The sequence below is a fragment of the Rhinatrema bivittatum genome, chromosome 6 (assembly GCF_901001135.1).
Source record: "Rhinatrema bivittatum chromosome 6, aRhiBiv1.1, whole genome shotgun sequence".
In the NCBI taxonomy this organism is placed as follows: Eukaryota; Metazoa; Chordata; class Amphibia; order Gymnophiona; family Rhinatrematidae; genus Rhinatrema; species Rhinatrema bivittatum.
In genome coordinates, this window is record NC_042620.1 from 273,772,223 (window position 1) to 273,789,910 (window position 17,688).

At 43.5% G+C, this 17,688-nt stretch overlaps 1 protein-coding gene across 1 annotated transcript in view; it reads left to right on the forward strand.

The window, feature by feature from the left end:
• The window catches only part of MED12 (mediator complex subunit 12), a 573,790-nt gene that overhangs the window by 494,352 nt on the left and 61,750 nt on the right, over positions 1–17,688 (forward strand). Inside the window, exons 33-35 of the mRNA XM_029607961.1 lie at positions 894–1,003; positions 1,302–1,437; positions 3,593–3,754. Coding sequence (XP_029463821.1) covers positions 894–1,003; positions 1,302–1,437; positions 3,593–3,754 — 408 coding nt within the window. The remainder of the gene's footprint in view (positions 1–893; positions 1,004–1,301; positions 1,438–3,592; positions 3,755–17,688) is intronic.

Sequence of the window (17,688 nt, forward strand, 5' to 3'; positions counted from 1 at the left end):
CCCGCGTTAAGCAGGAATGGATCAGCTGCAAGCTCCGATGCAGCGGGCCTTTTTTCCGCACTGCGGGACTTCCCAGCTGCAGTCCCCACAACTCCGGAGGAACCTCCCCTCTGGGGAGGCACCATGAACACATGCCGGCATGGGAGAGCCTCGAGGATAGCATGGTCGGCAGGAGAAGCGCGGACGGGTGCCATGGAGCACAAGGCAGAAAGAGACCTGGGAGCCGAAACACGGGCGAGACTGCACTGTCTTACCCTGATCACAAACTGCCACGAGGCCACTGGAAAACAACCCTGCTGCTGAAGCAAAGAAGGTTGCAGTACCTCTCGATCCTTTTTTTTTTTTTTTTAAACGAACTTTACCAGCAAGGGCTAGGCTTCTCCAGATCCAAAAGAAGAAGGGAGGAGGAGGGACCGGACCACCGGTAATCACCCCTGATGCCTGAGAAAAGGGAGCAATAGGGCCACCAACCCACACCCCTGCTATACCTGCTACCAGGGGGGTTGGTCCCACCGAGACCTACCAACCCCCTGGGAGGCTCAAAGTCCCGCTTGTCCTGCCTGAAAACTGCGATAGTACAGCAGAAAAGCTGACGCTGTAGTTCTAGATTTTCTTTCTTGTTTTGCTTTTCTTTTTGTTTTGGAAACAGAAGATAATCAGAACCGCAGGTTTTGCACCGCCTCCATCTGCTGGAGTCAGAGAAATCCTGAGGAGATGCAGGTTGCACACCAGCTTAAGAGGGGGTGCTCTCAAAGTTTTTCTCTGTCTCCATCTGCTGGAAGGGAGGTAAAACCCAACAGTCTGGACTGATCTGGGTACATACAGGGAATGAGAGCTTTGTCAGCAGTGTGTCTGATTTTTGATGGCCTTTGCCCTGCTGTTCTCTCCCTTAGGTTGGAGGAATGTTTGATACTGTGCAGCGTAGCACGCAGCAGACGACGGAGTGGGCAGTACTCCTCCTGGACATAATCAGCAGTGGCACGGTCGACATGCAGTCTAACAAGTAAAGTACCTACATTTTAATTCTATGCCAGTGCAGGCAGTCTCTGCCAATGATTACTAGTGGGACTGGATTTGTGGCATTGATGTGGCTGTACAATTTCCCTGGAGCATTTTTTGCCTTCTTCCCTATAGAGTAAGCTGAACAGTATTTTTCCAGGAAAGGCCATTCTGTTACTTTCCTGAGATAAGCTGTGAATTCGTTCCCAGGCCTTGGATGGTTGGTGATTATTAAGCTAACACAGCTAGCTTGTTGCTATATGCTTCAACTGTGCAAATCTTTCCCTGCTTTCTCTGTGCAGTGAGCTGTACACCACAGTACTGGACATGCTGAGTGTTCTGATCAATGGAACTCTAGCTGCAGACATGTCCAGTATCTCTCAGGGAAGCATGGAGGAGAACAAGAGGGCCTACATGAACCTAGTCAAGAAACTCAGGGTAAGGAACCAAAACTCCTCCCTTCTAATTGTAGCACCCCTCTCACTTTGTTGTCTCCTCTCATAACCTCTGTGAGGCCCCCCCCCCCCCCCCCCACCTTCCTCCTCATGTCATTACTCTTTTTTTGCCTCTTTCACCACCACCTGACATTGCTCACCTCTTCTCATCTTCCTATCATTGCATGCCTCACTCCTTCCTCCAGCTGCTTGCATTACTCCCTCCTATTCCTGCTGTCAGTCGCCTCACCTCTCCTCCACTTCCTAACATAGTAATGATGGCAGAAAAAGACCAACTGGTCCATCCTTTCTGCCCAGCAAGTTTCTTATGGTAGTAACTGCCGCTTTTTGCAGGTTACCCCCATGCCTTAAGGATATTAATACATAAAAGCAAAAACAAGTAACTGTCAAACCCATAACAAAATTACTGTCACAAGGGTAATTGCCATACTTGCAGGGGTATTATTGGGCACTTGGTCTTGTGGGTGCCTTGGTGTGGCTCCATAGGGAACAGGTGATACTGTGGTATTCTACAGAAGTTCAATTACATGAGGTCTTGATTTACCAGTGTTACTATTACAGCTTGAATTGTTTCATGGAGTAAGAAAGGCAAGGGGTGCAAGTCCTCATATCTCACGCTCACTGAAGGTGTGGAAGGCTATGTGCAAAACTTTAGGCTTTAGCATACAGCCCCTGCTGGACATTATGCCAATACGGCGCAACATGAGGCTGGTATCCACTATGTTGCACAGGGATGTGATCGACTGGTGGAAATCAGAATTGATGCCTTGGGGCAATTATGGGAAGAGGACACAGCCCAAATCAAATCGCTCAAGGACCTCAGGATTGAATTTGAGATAGGAGAGGAAACTGACTCCTTCTATAACCAGCTGGCAGAGGAACTAGTGGGCAAAGGGAGGATGAATAGAAGGTTCTTAACCCAAAAGAGAAAGTAATTGTACGGAAAGAAATCTCCAGGAGAGCAATCTCCCAATTATATAAAGCTGTGCTCGTATATCAAATGGAATAGTGACTCAGTGGAATAGGTACCTACAGGTGAGCTAGAGTGTTAAGCACTGAAAAATCATGGAAAAAGGTGCACTGGATATCACAGTGTAGTTGGAGAGTAGAGCTAATGGTTAAACTGCTTCATAGAACATATAGGTACTCGGCTTATTACACCAAGTTTTCTGCTGGAGTTTCTAATTTTTGCTGGAGGTGGGTGTGGAGAGTTGAGTACTTACCTGCATGTGTGGTAGGAGTGCCCCATAATGGGAGAGTTCTGGAGCCAGATTAAGAGTGAGATAAGCAGGATTGTGATTGTTGAGGTTGGCCTGTTGCCATCACTCTGTTTATTGGGGCAATGGGGAGATCACGACCTTAGCATGGCAAAGCGGATTCTGGTAGATCATTTGATTCATGCAGGTAGGTTTACAATAGCTACTGTACGGAAATCTTCCCCTGTGCTAGATTGCTGGTGAAGACAGGTCCATGAAATAGCCCTGGTGGAAAAGTTAACACATTTGCTTCTTAGACACTCGACTATATATAATATCTGGGTGCCTTTCTGGACATACTGGGTGGAACTATACCTGATATGGGACTGGAAGGGTATGGTTCTGAAAATATGCAAGGCTATGTGTATTAGATTGTTTGATGGGAAGCGCCTATTTCACGGATACAGATGGATGTCTGAAATTTAAGAAGGCAATGCATGGCACTGTAATGTATATTATACTTTGTGTATGGAATGATATTGTGGTGTTGTAATGGGTTTGAATCCGAGACATGAAGCTGTATCTCTCAAATGGTAATGATGGTTATGGTTATGTTTGTGGTAGTTATTGCAAAATCAAAATAGTTTTAAAAAAATACAGCAAAACACAATAAAATAATCACAATATATCAATAAAATAAAACACAAATTTAAAGTAGACATTTAACTAAAAGCCTCCTGAAAGCACAGTGCCTTAATCTTCTTACCTCTGTTTTTTTCTTTCTTTTCCCATATTATCTGTTGTCCTCTGGCTCTTCCTTTCACTCCTCTTTTTACATGGTATCTCTCCATTTTATTTTTTCCTCCCTTTCCCATCAACTCTACCCACTGTTCCAGGCTGTCTCTTCTCCTTCTGACTATCTCTTCTCACGTTGCTTTACAGAAAGAACTTGGGGACCGACAATCAGAGAGTCTGGAGAAAGTTCGGCAGCTGCTTCCCTTGCCCAAACAAACCCGTGATGTCATTACCTGTGAACCTCAGGGATCCCTAATTGACACCAAAGGCAACAAGATTGCAGGTTTCGACTCTATTTTCAAGAAGGAGGTCTGTGTAATATAGATCACCAGGCGCATTTGGTCTTCCCATGTTCCCTCCCTATTGTGGTACTACAGACTCTGGATAATCTCCTTTTTTACTCATGCTTTCCTACCACTAAGGATGTTCTGGTCTTATATTTATTTCAGAGTTACATTTGACATTTTGAGAACTCTTGAATATGAGACCAGCCCAGAAGCCTCGGACTTTCTGGGAAATCTATGAGAGAGTGAGAGAGAGTCACACGTAGCTCAAGTCTCTCTAAACTTCCTTATTCAGTTCTTGCTCATATTAGATTCCTCTTCCTCTCCTATTACCTAAGCTGTAAACCAGAGCAGCTGTGATGCATGCCCTGAAACAGCGCATACACATGCTGTTCCCTTGACTGCTGTGGCTTCTTGTCCAGAAGTGAAGCACATGCCAGCAGAGGGGCAACAGCCATAGGAGGATGAAGTGCATGCATCACAGGTCTGGGGAGAGAAGATGCAGATCCAGTGGTGGGAGAGAGGAGGACACTGAGGGGGGAGAGCAGGGGGTGGGTATGAGAGGAGAAACTAGCAGTAGTACAATGAGGTAAGAAAACTTTAAATTTAAATATCAGTGTGTAACTTTTGAAAGCTTTAAATATGCATCATAGTTTTAAAAATTATTTTAAAAATTATATTTGTAATCACTCTTCCTTATTGTCCATGTCAGACCTGTCCAACAAGTGGGTTATGTCCTCCTTGCCAGCAAATGCAGACAGAGAAAAAAAAAGCTCAAAGTTGATTTCACTCCCTCTGTAGGACTCTGGTACTGCCTTCAGCAGATATGTGGACTGGTGCTGCAGCTATGTTTAGGACACTCCTGGGAAGGCTTTAGGCCCAGGGTCCTGGTGGAGCATAGGTAGAGTCTTGGAGGCACTCTGGTTGATGGTCCTAGTGGGACTGATTCTCCCTTCCCCCTTGGGAACCAACTCAGTTGGAGTCTGAATTCCTGCACTAATGGGTCAATTACCAGGTGGTCCCACGTTACTTTGTTCCCTTGGTGGATCTGACAGCTCACACTCGTCTATTCTGGAAGAGCAGCAGGGAGGCAGAAGTTTAAAAGAAAAAAAAGGCAGCACAGCCTTTTCCTTGGATTGCCTCCCAGTCTCCTATGGTGCTGTGCTGGATTTGAACTCCAGGGATCTGAGGTGATCACACTTCCCTGTCCCACTTCCTGCTGTCTTCCAATATGGCTATAAAAAGAGAGAGGCTCGGTGGCTTGACGTGTCAGCGGGCATCAGGTGGGTGGGTTCAAACTCGTTGCGTCCGTCGGTCTCGGACAGCTTCGACCTTTGTGCCTCACCTTTCTCTCTGCTCTCCCCTCTAGCCTTGGGAAGATGGCCACCACCGCGTCTGCATGCCACTCTCTCCGGCGTCCCCGGAACGGCTATGGCAAAGCCTCACGCCATGTTTCTCCTAAGGGCCTCCTAGGGTGCCCACGCCACCCACGTCTTTATCCGTGTCATGGCGGGAACCTCGGGGGCGTCCCCCTTGAGTGACGTCTCGCCATCCGGGTATTCAGCCTGCTCTTGTTTGCTAGCTCATTGAGTTAGCAAGGATCAGATTTGGATCGTGAATGGATGGAATGCCTCTGGTCTGAGCTACTCTGCCGCTGAAAGCGCTCTCTCCCCTTCGGGGTATTTCTCTAACCTGGGGTACCTGCTCCTTGGGGGCCCTTTACTTTCTTTCAGGTGCCTATCTGGGATCAGGTACTCGCTCCTCGAGGGCCTGCTCTCCTGGGCTTGGTGCTAGTGTTCAACTACTTCTGCCTGCTGGGATCTCCACCTATACAGTTACCAACTTAGTGAGTAATCTTAACTTTCTCAGTCTGTCTCACCTACAGCTCTGCTGCCTTGGGAACCTGCATCCGGATATCCCTATACCATCTCTGTGAGACGGGTCCCCTCTGCCGAGGGTCCCTGGACTGCTACCTGGATTACCTCACTAATGCCACCTCTGGTGGTATACATCAGCTGTACAATAAAAGACGAATCTCTGTGTTTGTGCATCCCAAGTCTAGCCTAGTACTGTGGTTCCTCACGGGGCTCCTCCCCATGGGCGTGGTCACCTCCACAGTACCCAAGAATCCACTCAAGCACCTCAAAACCATAACAAAACTGCAGTGGGGCAACACCCTACCAAGAGCAAAACTGGGTGGGTTCCCCAGTTTGAGCCCTGGCCCCCTTGATGGAAGGCAACACTGTAGTGCACATGGAGCAGGGCCTCATTGGCACACCATTTTGGCCGAATCAACAGACATTTTAGTGTTGCTTCATGCCAAAAGTAATAATACATTAAGACTACTAGACTCTTTACCTCCCTCTTCCCTCTGATATCGAATAGGGAAGTTTTGGGGAGGCTACATATTTTCCCTTAGGTACAGTAGAACCTGCGCAGCTCCAGTTCTGAGTTTTTCAGCAAGTAACCTCATGTGCATGTTGCAGCTTCTCTCTTCTGCCCTCTCTGATAACCAAGCAATGGAATGAGCAGCCTGCAAAAACTGCTCTCTTCCTCTCTACACAATTGAAGATTCCTGGAGGGTCTTTTAAGGCTAAATTAGGCTTCTGAAGCTATAGACTGCTGTAAACTGTGTTTAAAAAAAAAAAATCCAGCGTGGTCCTGCTTCGGAAGCACCTTTTGGATTTCTCCTCAAGCCCTTCCTAGCCCTTGTCCATGTTCTCACATGGAAGACCTTTAGCTTATCCTTGACCACATTTGGAGGGCTGGAGGACTCCACTAGCTAGGTCAGTCATAGAGAATTGGCTGACAAGAGGAGCAAGAGATGGCTGATCCAGCAGACAGGGCAATTACCACCTTAGTGGAGAGGCTGTTCAAAAGGGAGAGGGCATGACCTCCTTCAGCTCTTGATTGAGCAATGAAAGAGTAATTTGTAGGGGGATTCCTTATTCCCGAGTGCTCTTAGACTCCCCTCTCCAAGAGTTTCCCACTACTTCTGACTGTTCGAGATGGGATCTCCTCAGTATGAGAGACCTGGTTCTAGCCTTAAGGTGGCCAAGATGGTGAGAGATCTATTTTATTTTCCCAGGGAAGAGAAGAATGTGGCATTGGATTATCGGGGAGGGGAGCAGATGTTTACTCTCAGCTTTTTAGAATTACAATTGGTGGATGGAAACATAACATTCAGGGTCCCCCATGATAGAACGATTGAATCTCTGCTTAGACTATCTTTCTTTTTCTATAGTCTCTCTCCACAGGTTGACTTTGTGAGTCGAGTCCTCTTACATTTGATCTAGCATCCATCGGAGACAATCATGGTGACCTTCCCCACAGGTAATAGTGTGCTGAGATTGGAGGTCGCAAACATGGATGGATTCACGGTTGGTGATCTCACACAGTGGAGATAAGTGATGCTAGGAGCTCCTTTGGTTAGATTCCCCATGTGGCCTGGCCCAGGTTAGTTCAGGATGAGCTATAGTGTGTACAGCTGTGCTTCTCTGGAGCTCCTTCACAGAGTAGTGGCCACTGCAATCTCAACCTTTTCTACAGTTTTGCCCTCTCTAAGGGGCTGATGCAATACAGTGCGCAGCAGCTAGCACATGGCTTAACACGCAATTGGATGTGCGTTTTGGACGCGCATCCATAACCCCTGATGCAGTACGGTGATTAGCACCTCCAAAACGCACATCTAAATCACCACGTAGCTAATGGCACTCATCACATGTAAATTCCACGTAGATGAGGCTATTAGCTAATCCCCGCGATGCAAAAAATTTCCCATGCGGCCAATGCACCCACTGCAATGCAGCAAATTTTATGCCAGCCCAGCAAGTGGGTTTTGTATCCCTACCACCAGATGGAGGCAGAGAACAAAAACTTTGAGGCACTGCAGTCCCTCAGTATTTCTCTGTCTCCAGCAGATGCTAGAGGTGCAAACCTGTGGTTCTGACTGAAGGTTGAAATTTGGAGATAGTGAAGAGTTTTGAGCCTTTAAAACAAGCTTCCTTGAAAGACTTTACGTTGAAGACAGTTTTTCTGGTTGCCATATGTTCAGCCAGGTGGATTTCCGAGCTTCAAGCACTATCTTGTTGGGACCATTTTTTGAGTATTGCAGATGACAGGGTGACGACATGACGGTACCTTCCTTTTTGCCAAAAGTGATTTCTGCTTTTCTCTTGATTCAAACAGTGGAGCTTCCGGCTTTTCCAGAGCGGTCTAGACAGTCTCCGCAGGATAGGGATCTTCATCTCCTGGATATGCATCTCATTCTGTTGCATTATTTGAAGGTCTCTAATAGCTTTCACCAGTCAGATCATCTTTTTGTGGTGTTCGGTGGAGTGAAGAAAAGGGAGAAAGCTAAGTCTACAATTTCTAGATGGCTGAAGGGAGGTCATTTGCTCGGCGTATATTTGTAAGGGTCGCGAGATTCCATCGGGCCTCAAGGTGGTTTCGACTAGAGAGTAGGTGGCCTCTTGGGCCAGGTATCAGTTGGTGTCTTCCCAAGAGATTTGTAGGGCCGTGGTGTGGTCCTCCCTTCATATTTTCACCAAATATTACCGATTGGACATTTGAGTGCAGGAAGAGGCATCTTTTGGTGAAAGTGTGAGAGCGGGTCTTTCGGGTTCCTCCCCAGTGTAGGCGTGCTTTGGTACATCCCACTTGTCTGGACTGATTTGGGTATGAACAGGAAAAGAAAATTGTTTCTTATCTGCTAATTTTCATTCCTGTAATACCACAGATCAGTCCAGAGACCCTTCCTATTTGCTGCTGAAAGACTGAATTGCCTGGTAATGGTATACTCTGTTTATTACAGGTGCTGCAACTTAAGAGTTAAGAGTTATTATATTCAGCGGTTGTCAGCGTGTTTCCTTTTGTTTAAGAAGCATGTGTGCTTCCAGGGCAGGGGATAACAACCCTGTGTTTCCGGTTCGCCCTAGAAAGGGAAAGGCTATCTACTTTTTGGCTTGGGTACAGGTCAATACTGAGGGACTGCAGGTGGCACTCTCAGTTATGTAGCAGTGCCTCAAAGTTTTAATCTCTGCCTCCATCTTCTGGTAGGGATGCAAAACCCACTTGTCTGGACTGTTTTGTGGTATTACAGAAACAAAAGTTAGCAAGAACCCATTTTCTTCTTTCTGTGATTCCTCCTAATTGTATTGTCGTGATACTAAGTAGGAGGAACCAAAGAAAGCAGATTTCGGTAAAAAAGAAAAAAAAAGTTTTTGGAAAAAAAATTCTTGATGCCCAATATACTCACACAAGATACACAATCCAGGCCATGTATCTTGCGCATGTATATGCCAGTAGCAGGAGAAAACAGATGCTCATAGTTTGTGCATCATTAAATCCTTTTAGATTATCTGAAGGTCTGCATCATATCCTCCCTACACCTTCTCTCTTCCAGGGTGTTACATATTCAACTCCTTCAGCCTCTCCTCAGAAGTCTTCAAATATAAACCCCACATCATTTTGGTCACCCTTTTTTTGGACCACCTCCATCCTGCCTCTGTCCTTTTTGAGATACAGGCTCCATTACTGAATACAGTACTACAGGTGAGACCTCACCAAGGACCTGTACAAGGACATCACTACCTCCTTTTTCTTACTGGTTATTCCTCTCTATGCATCCCAGCAATCTTCTGGCTTTAGCTATCTCTTTGTCACATTGCCTAGCCACCTTCAGATCAGCAGACACCATCACCCGAAGGTCCCTCTCCCAGTCTGTGCACATTAGTCTTTCACACCCCATCACATACAGTTCTTTTGGACTAGGGCATCCCAGATGCATGATTCTGCACTTCTTGACATTGAATCCCAGCTGCTAAATCCTCGACCAGTCTTCACGCTTAGTTAAATCACTTTTCATTCTCTCTACTCCTTCAGGCGTGTCCCCTTTGTTGCAGATTTTAGTATCATTACAAATAGACAAAATTTACCTTGTATCCCTTCCGCAATATCACTCACAAAATTATTGAACAGAACTGGTCCCAAAACTGATCCCTGTGGCACTCCACTTAATACTGTTCTCACTTTAAAGTAGGTTCTATTTACCATTACATGCTGTCCCCTGTCAATCAAACCAGTTTGCAATCCGTACCATTACTTTGGCACCCACTACCAAGCTTCTCATTTTGTTCACTAATCTCCTATGTGGGACTGTATAAAAAGCTTGGCTGAAATCCAAGTAAATCACATCTATCTTCCTCGATCCAATTCTCTAGTCACCAAATCAAAAAAAATCAGATTCGTCTGACAGGACCTTCCCCTGGTAAATCCATGCTGCCTTGGGTCCAGCATCTACCAAATTGTAGCTAGTTCACTATCCTTTCCTTACTTCCAGCCTCCTCTTTGCACCCACTCTTGGAAAGCGGGACATCCATCACTTTTCTCCAATCTCATGGCACCATTCCCATGTCCAGGGATCCTGTTTCTAGTCCAGAAAATTGAGATTTGTCCCATTGCCAGCTGATGGAGGCAGGTTGTTTATTTGTTTTTGTTTTTTTTTAAATAACATAACTACTACTACTTTATACTATGTGCAGAAACTGATGTGCCAGTATTCTCTGCCTCCAGCTGATGTGAAGTCCTGATGGTGCAGCAGAATTTTTTTTTTTTTTTTACTATAGATAGCTGTTTGTTTTAATTTGTTTATCATTGAAATTTAATGAGGGGCTAAAACTCTTGGGCGGTGCTCCTACCTTTAGGTGTGTGAAGCGAGCATTTATCTATTACTGTTCCTTTCCTCACAGTAGAGATTATGGTAGAGAAAGAATGTATTTTAAAAACAGCCGGTCTCAAGAGGAAGAAGATTCCTCAGAGCTTTCCTTATCCCTTCTAATTGTCCAGTCTATGAGAGCCTGCCTTTTTAAAATTTCTGGTTGTATTTCATTGTGCTTATCTAAAGAATGCTCATTTTGTTAAAATAAAAAAGACCGCTAGACCAAGTAGCATCAGGCAAGCCTACAGGAAGGTAAGCCTTCTGGAAATCTTTATTCTTCAGCCCAAATAAAAAAGCTTAATCTTCACAACAGCCACAGAGTTGCTTTGCACATATAACAAGTAATTTATGTTTCTGCTGCGATGGCTAAAAAAAAATGCCAACAGATAGTAGCACAGACTGCTGTATGTGTGTGAGCGCAGCAAAAAGGGGCTCTGATTTAAAAAAAAAATAATAAAAATTGAGATTGAAAGATACTCAGGCATTAATATTCATAAAGCAGCATTTCCTAGTATTGAGGAAAAATCGAGTTTGGAAGTTGATCTAGCTGCAGCCACCATTTTGAATAATGCTCGAACTGACCTCAAAGATATATTTAAATGAAAAGAAAATGAGCCATCTCTCATTTTTCATAGCCCAAATTCTCAGAGAACAGTCTCAAGTGCCACAAATAATTTAACAGGTAGTTTCTCTCCTGAGTTATTCAATTTTCTCCATCAGGCTTTTTGTACATTGCAAAAGCAAACAGTTACACAGGATTTTAAATTCTGAATGGCAGTCTGAGTCTGTCTTTTTAACTGTTAAGCATTCCAAGAGAGCAAGGTACAGAACTGAATTAGAAGAATCCTAGCACCCTTCAAGTCATCATCGTTTATTTATTACACACTTTTCCAGCAAGTGAGTTCATAAGGGATCTGGGATCTATGTTCAGGGGCCAAAGGCCTCATGAAACAGCCAGGTTTTATTTTTTATTTTTTTTGAATGATTGTAGGTCTGGTTGCCTGATGTCCAGTGGCAAGGACTTCCAGATGGAAGAGGCAGAGCCAGAAAAAGTTTTCTTCCTTGTGTTAGCAGGCCGCATTGCCTTGGGGGCAGGTGCTATCAGACGAGTGTTGGGCAGTGAGCGAAGACAATGAGCCAGAGAGTAAACAAAGAGATGGCTGTTTAGGTATGCAGGAGCCAGGCCCTTGATTGCCTTATAGGCCAGGAGCAGAAGTTTGAAAGTGATGCGATAGGTGACGGGAAGCCAATGCAAAAGTTTTAGAAGACGATTGACTCATTCAAATCTGCTATTATTGAACAAGGATAGAGCTGCAGTGTTTTGTATAAGTTGCAGCTGTCTAATCAGTTTTTTTGGTAAACCCATATGAATGGAGTTACAGTAGTCCAGGCAGGAGATAACAAAGGCCTTAGACAGCTGTTGCATAGGCTGAATCGTCCAAGAAATGTGCAGATGTCGAAGCTGTTGAAGGTGGAAGGTTTTTTGTGGGTTGATTCAATTTATTGCAATGAAGCCAACTAGCAGTCTCCTTGAGGCACAGGTTTAGGTTGGTAATATCTTGGTCAGAATTAATGCTTAGGGAGCACAACAGTTGTATGTCATCAGCATGTGCGTGGAAGGGGACATGGTGATTCCTGATTAGCTTGCCAAGCAGGGACATATAGATGTTGAACAAAGTTGGAGATAAAAATGGAGCCTGTGATACACACTACAGGAGGGGTGAGGTGGCTCGACCCATGAAGATGGTTTTGGTGTGGTCCTGAAAGAATGATTTAAACCACTGTAGTGCAGTTCCAGACAGACCAAGGTCTAATAGTCAGGAAATAAGGATCTCATGATCTACTTTGTCAAATGCTGCAGACAGATCCAGAAGCACTAGAGAAGCCTGTAGCAACCTGTCTAGATATAAAGTAGGTCTTCCACCAGGCAGATCAGGGGTGTTTCAGTACTGTGGGATGGTCTGAAGCCAGATTGAAAAGGGTCCAGAAAGTTAGTGGCTTGAAGAAACTCATTGAGTTGATTCAAAACTGCTTTTTCAGTGATTTTACTAAGGAATGAATGTTAGAGACTGGCCTGTAATTATTAAGTTTATTGGGGGGTCTAAGTTTGGTTTCTTCAGTGTGGGTTTTACTGTAGTTTCCTTGAGGCAGCGAGGGAGATAACCCACTGAGAGGGAAGAGTTTATGATGTTCTGAAGGCAAATGAGAACAGATCTGATCTGCTTGATGAGCTACATTGGGCACAGGTCATTAACATAGGTAAAGAGGGCTTGATATCAGACAAAGAGACTGAGCAGAAAGTGGCAAGGGAATGCGAGGGAGTGGTGGGTTCCATATCCAGTGTGAGGTCTGTGGTGATGAGATTAAATTCTGATCTGATGGTGATTTTATTGGCATTCAGCAAGCTTATTGCAATGAAAGGTGATATCTAGAGAGACAGGTAGAGATGCAGTAGTTCCTATCAGCTTGGAGATGGTGAATTTTTAGTGTGAGAAATCATGGAGGAGTATTGATTTCATAAGGGAAAGTGACTGACTCCCTTGAGGAAGGGGATGTTTTTTCTGAGGAAGATGATGAAACAATAATGCGCCTGTTAAAGACAAAATCACAGCCTTAATTTCTCAAGTGAGTTCACCACTAAGATTATCAGACAAGTCTGAAGAGACTCCAAATTGGGACCCCATAATTAAGGGTATACAAATGTCTCCATCTTCTTTTCCCCTCCATGCTGAAATTGAGAGAATAATAGTGTCTGAATGGGAGTCTCCAGAATCAGAATTAAAGCATATAAAACACTTTTCAAAGTTTTATCCACTCACAATAGGATGTGCAAGTGTGCTTATTTCAGATCTCAAGGGTAGATGCATTGGTCTCAGCTGTGACCAGAAGAACAACCATCCCAATGGAAGGAGGAGCTTCACTAAGATGTTTGCACAACAAGGAAGTTGAGCTTAAACATGTTTTCTCATCAATAAGCTCAATTATTCAAGGGATAGTTTAAGTTATGTATTTAGAGCCCTACTTCGCTGGATCCAGCAGCTTCCAGAAGCAGAAGAGACTACAAGGCTAGAATCAGTCACAACTTACCTAGCAGACGGTTTGTATGATCTTAAAAGGCAATTATCAAGGTTCCTAGAATTTTCAGTAAGTGCAAGAAGACATCTATGGCTTATTTTTATGTATTTATTTATCCATTTATTTATTTATTTAGAAGCATTTATATCCTGCACCCTCCAATGTTCAGGGCAAGTAACACTCAAATATACATAAATAAAAACAAATACAGACATATCCAAAACAGATCTTGTAAGCAACTGAGTAATCAGTAGCTTCTCTTAGCCAAGGGAGATAATATTGTTACTTCTGTCAAAAATACTGTGTACAGACTTTTATATAGGAGGGCCTAGTCGGCGGTAGAATTTAAGCTGAAGGCAGTTGAAAATTCCTTAGCATTATTCAGTGTTCGAACTGGCTGAGGCAATGAGTTCCACAAAGTGGGGCCAGCTATGGAAAAAGCTCATTCAAGTGTGAAAGCCTTGCCACTTGCAGAGAGGGAATTTCCAGAAGTGCTTGAGATGCTGATCATAGTCCTCTAGTTGGAGTATACAGTTTGAGAGTGCTGCTAATCCAGGGTGATGAAACGTGGCGTATAAGGTTATGAATGATAGATGCCAGTTTGTATTGAATGTGAAACTGGTTTGGAAGCCAATGTAAAGTCTGAATGGTTGGCATGGTATGTTCTCTGATAAACATTGGGTGGCAGATTCATGGTCACAAGTTCACCTTTGTAAGTTGCCTTTCAAAGGCCAGATGTTATCCAGTGGGGAACTAGAGAAATTAGTAAAGACATTGGGTGAATCAAGATCCCACCGTCTGCTGAAAGATCAAAGCAGGATAGCCTCTTGGTTTTACAGACCTCGAAGCCAATATTGAGATTATAGAAGATTCTGACCTACCAGACAGTTTGCTTCTCAGTTTCTTAGATTAAGGGGAAGAATGCAGCCCTTTCAGAGAGCTAGAAAAACAAGCCCAGATTCTTCAAGGCTTTCAATTTTAGCAACCAGCAAACAGAATTATGGATCCACTCTTTGTTTCAGCTGATAGGAGGACATTTTCAAAACTACTTCAAAGAGTAGGTCCTTATAAATATGAACCAGTGGGACATTATTTAAAATAATTATTATTTCGAACTAGCATGTCCAATAAAGGAGAGATTCATGGTCTCTCCATGTATAAATCCCAGAGAAAAACAGTGCAAGTAACTCTAGGCAAGTTGTTACAGTTTCATGCGATTTGCCTAGTGCCTTATAAAGAACAGAGGCTTAGTGGTGGTTCAATTTATTTCATCATACCAAATGAGGATGGAACTTATCGATCAATTTTGGATCTAAAAGTGGTGAACCAGAGCTTACATGTTCCACACTTCTGAATGGAAACTCTTCATTCATTTATGTTGTCATGCTGAAAAGAGGAAATCTTTTCATCCCTGGATCTCAAAGAAGCATATTTCCATATTCCAATAAGGGAAACTCATCAGAAATATCTTTGCTTCTGCATAACAGGAAAATATTATCAGTTCAGAGCACTCCCTTTTGGTTTAGCTATATCCCCGAGAACCTTTACCAAAATAATGGTATTAGTGGCTTACTTAAGAAAGGAAGGAATAAAGGTTCACCCCTGTCTGGACGATTGTTTGATCAGAGCAAAGTCTCTCCAAGATGTTATCAAAGTTACGGCCAAGGTCTTGGAAATCTTAGAGCCGCCTAGAATGGATGGTCAGTTATACAAAAAGCAATCTTCATCCATCACAATCAATAGAATTTATAGGGGTACATTAAAATAAAATAAATCATAGATGGAAAGGTATATCTCACCGAGAAAAGAATAAAAAGGATTATTATTATTGCCTAAGTCAAGGCGTTTATTAGTTTGGAAGCCTTAAGAGCTTGAGACTATCTCCACCTATTTGGTTTCAATGACAGCAACCATAGATTTAGTGCCTTGGCCAAGGACACACATGAGACCACTACAGAGAGCTCTGCTATCACTTTGGAGATACTAACAACAAAATTATTATTGTCTTCCCTTCCAATTTTGGTCAGAGTCTACATTGGTGATCAGACAAAATTCCCAGGGTCGCTGGTCCCAAACAGAGGCTTCATGGTCAATTAACAGGTTAGAGACCAGAGGAATTTGATTAGCTTTACTTTGATTCCAGCCAATGCTGAAAGGGAAACCATTAAGATTACTTTGCGACAATGCAAAGGCAGTGGTATACATACATAAAAAAGGAGGCATATGAAGTCATGGGGTTTCAAAAGAGACAAACCTAATATTCCTAAGGGCAGAAGGCAATTTGCTAAATATTTCTGCACTGCATATTGCAGGGACAGAAAATGTGAAAGCAGAATTTCTAAGTAAAAACCTTCTAGATCCAGGAGTGTGTGAATTGAGCGACGAAGCGTTTCATTTGATAATACAGAGATGGGACATGCCACTTAATGGTAACTCGCAAGAATGCCAAGGTAAAGCAGTTCTTTAGCTGTCACAAAGAGATCGGAATCAAAAGGATAGATGCTCTAGTACAGACTTGGCCTAAGCCAGGTTTAATATATGTTTTTCCGCCATGGCTCCTGATAGGGCATGTTTTGCGAAAGGTAGAAAAGGAAAATGCTCAAGTAGTGCTAATTGCTCAAAAAAGACCTTGTTTGCAGAACTGATGAGACTTAATATTAATCTTCTTCAGTTTGCAGGAGTCTACTGTCTTTAACACCACAGTCTAGTATTAATGGAAGATCCAGCTCTATTTTGTCTTATAGTATGGCTCTTGAGAGGAAAAAATTATTAAAGAAAGGTTACTCTTCTTCAGTGATATCTAAGTTACTAAATACTATAAAGCAGTCTACATCCTTGATGTATATATGTGGACGTTGTTTTGAAGTGTTTTATAAAGATAACTTCTATTTGACTATGGAAAGCTCAGATTTCAGACAAAGCTTTTTTGCAGAGAGGATTAGGCAAAGGACTAGCACACAATTTCTTGAAAGACCAGTTAGAAGCAATAGACTGCTACAGAGGAAGAAGTAAAGGTCTTTCAGTAGTATCACATCCTGATGATACGTGATTTTTGAAAGGAGTAAAGAAAATTCGACCAACAGTCAAACCAGTAATACTACGGTGGAATCTAAATTTAATTCTTAATGTTCCACCAGCATCTTCTTCTGAGCCATTGAAGAAAACAACTATCAGAGGGGATTCTTCGAGGTTGTAAAATAGAATGGAAGGGATCCTCTAGAGTTTCAACTTTAGCCATTGAGAGAACTAGACTATATAATGAGGATACTTAGTGTTAGGTGTTACAGCCTTCAGTGGCATGAAAGAGGACCATTAGCGGACCACAATTTGTAAATTGGATTCCCAGATGCTCCAAATACTGAGGAGCCAATATTTCTCTTTGAGGGATCCATTCTTTCGATTTTGTTGTTCTGCTAGAGGAGACTGGGATTAAGGCATAATTTACAGAGACCAGCTGTGGCTTGCTGAATGGGGCACTGTCAGAGAAACTGTTTTGCTACTTTCTCAGATGGGATACTGATTTCTAGGGACTCAAGAACATTTTGTGAAAGGTCTACTCATGATGGAACCTAAGTTTAGTTCTGAAGGGATCTGGCCTTCCTTTACTCTCAAGCATCATAGGGCATCTCATTGAGTCTTATTGTTGAAGTTGGCTCCTTGGTATATCTGAACCCATTCTAATGGCAGTGTTTCACTTCTGTCAGAATCAGATTTTTCTCACTTATGTCGGTGGGAAAGTAGAGTGATGTAAACCAGGACAGGGAAGGCTATTCTCAAGCCTGTTGCAAGTCACCTTTGAAATGTTTGTAGCAATATTTTTTTTTTCTTAGATAAGTCTTTGATGTGTCCTATTATAAAGCTTATTGCCTTCTAACGGGTCGACACAGTAAGGCTGCGTTCGAAAGAGTGCAGCAGTGCCGGGCGCACCCTCGTTTGCCGCACGCACGGTTCTGATCACATACCGCTCGATACTCTATTTAAATTGCTTGCAAATGCAAGCCGCGTCTGCAAAGCGTTAGGCGAAGCGTTAGGCCCGCGCAACCCATTTTACTGTATAGGCGCTTAATACAGCGCCTATACAGTATCCTGGGTGCGCTGGTACCTGTCATTTCAAATGACATTTGAAATGACAGGCACCAGGAAGTGGATCCCAACTTTAACCCATG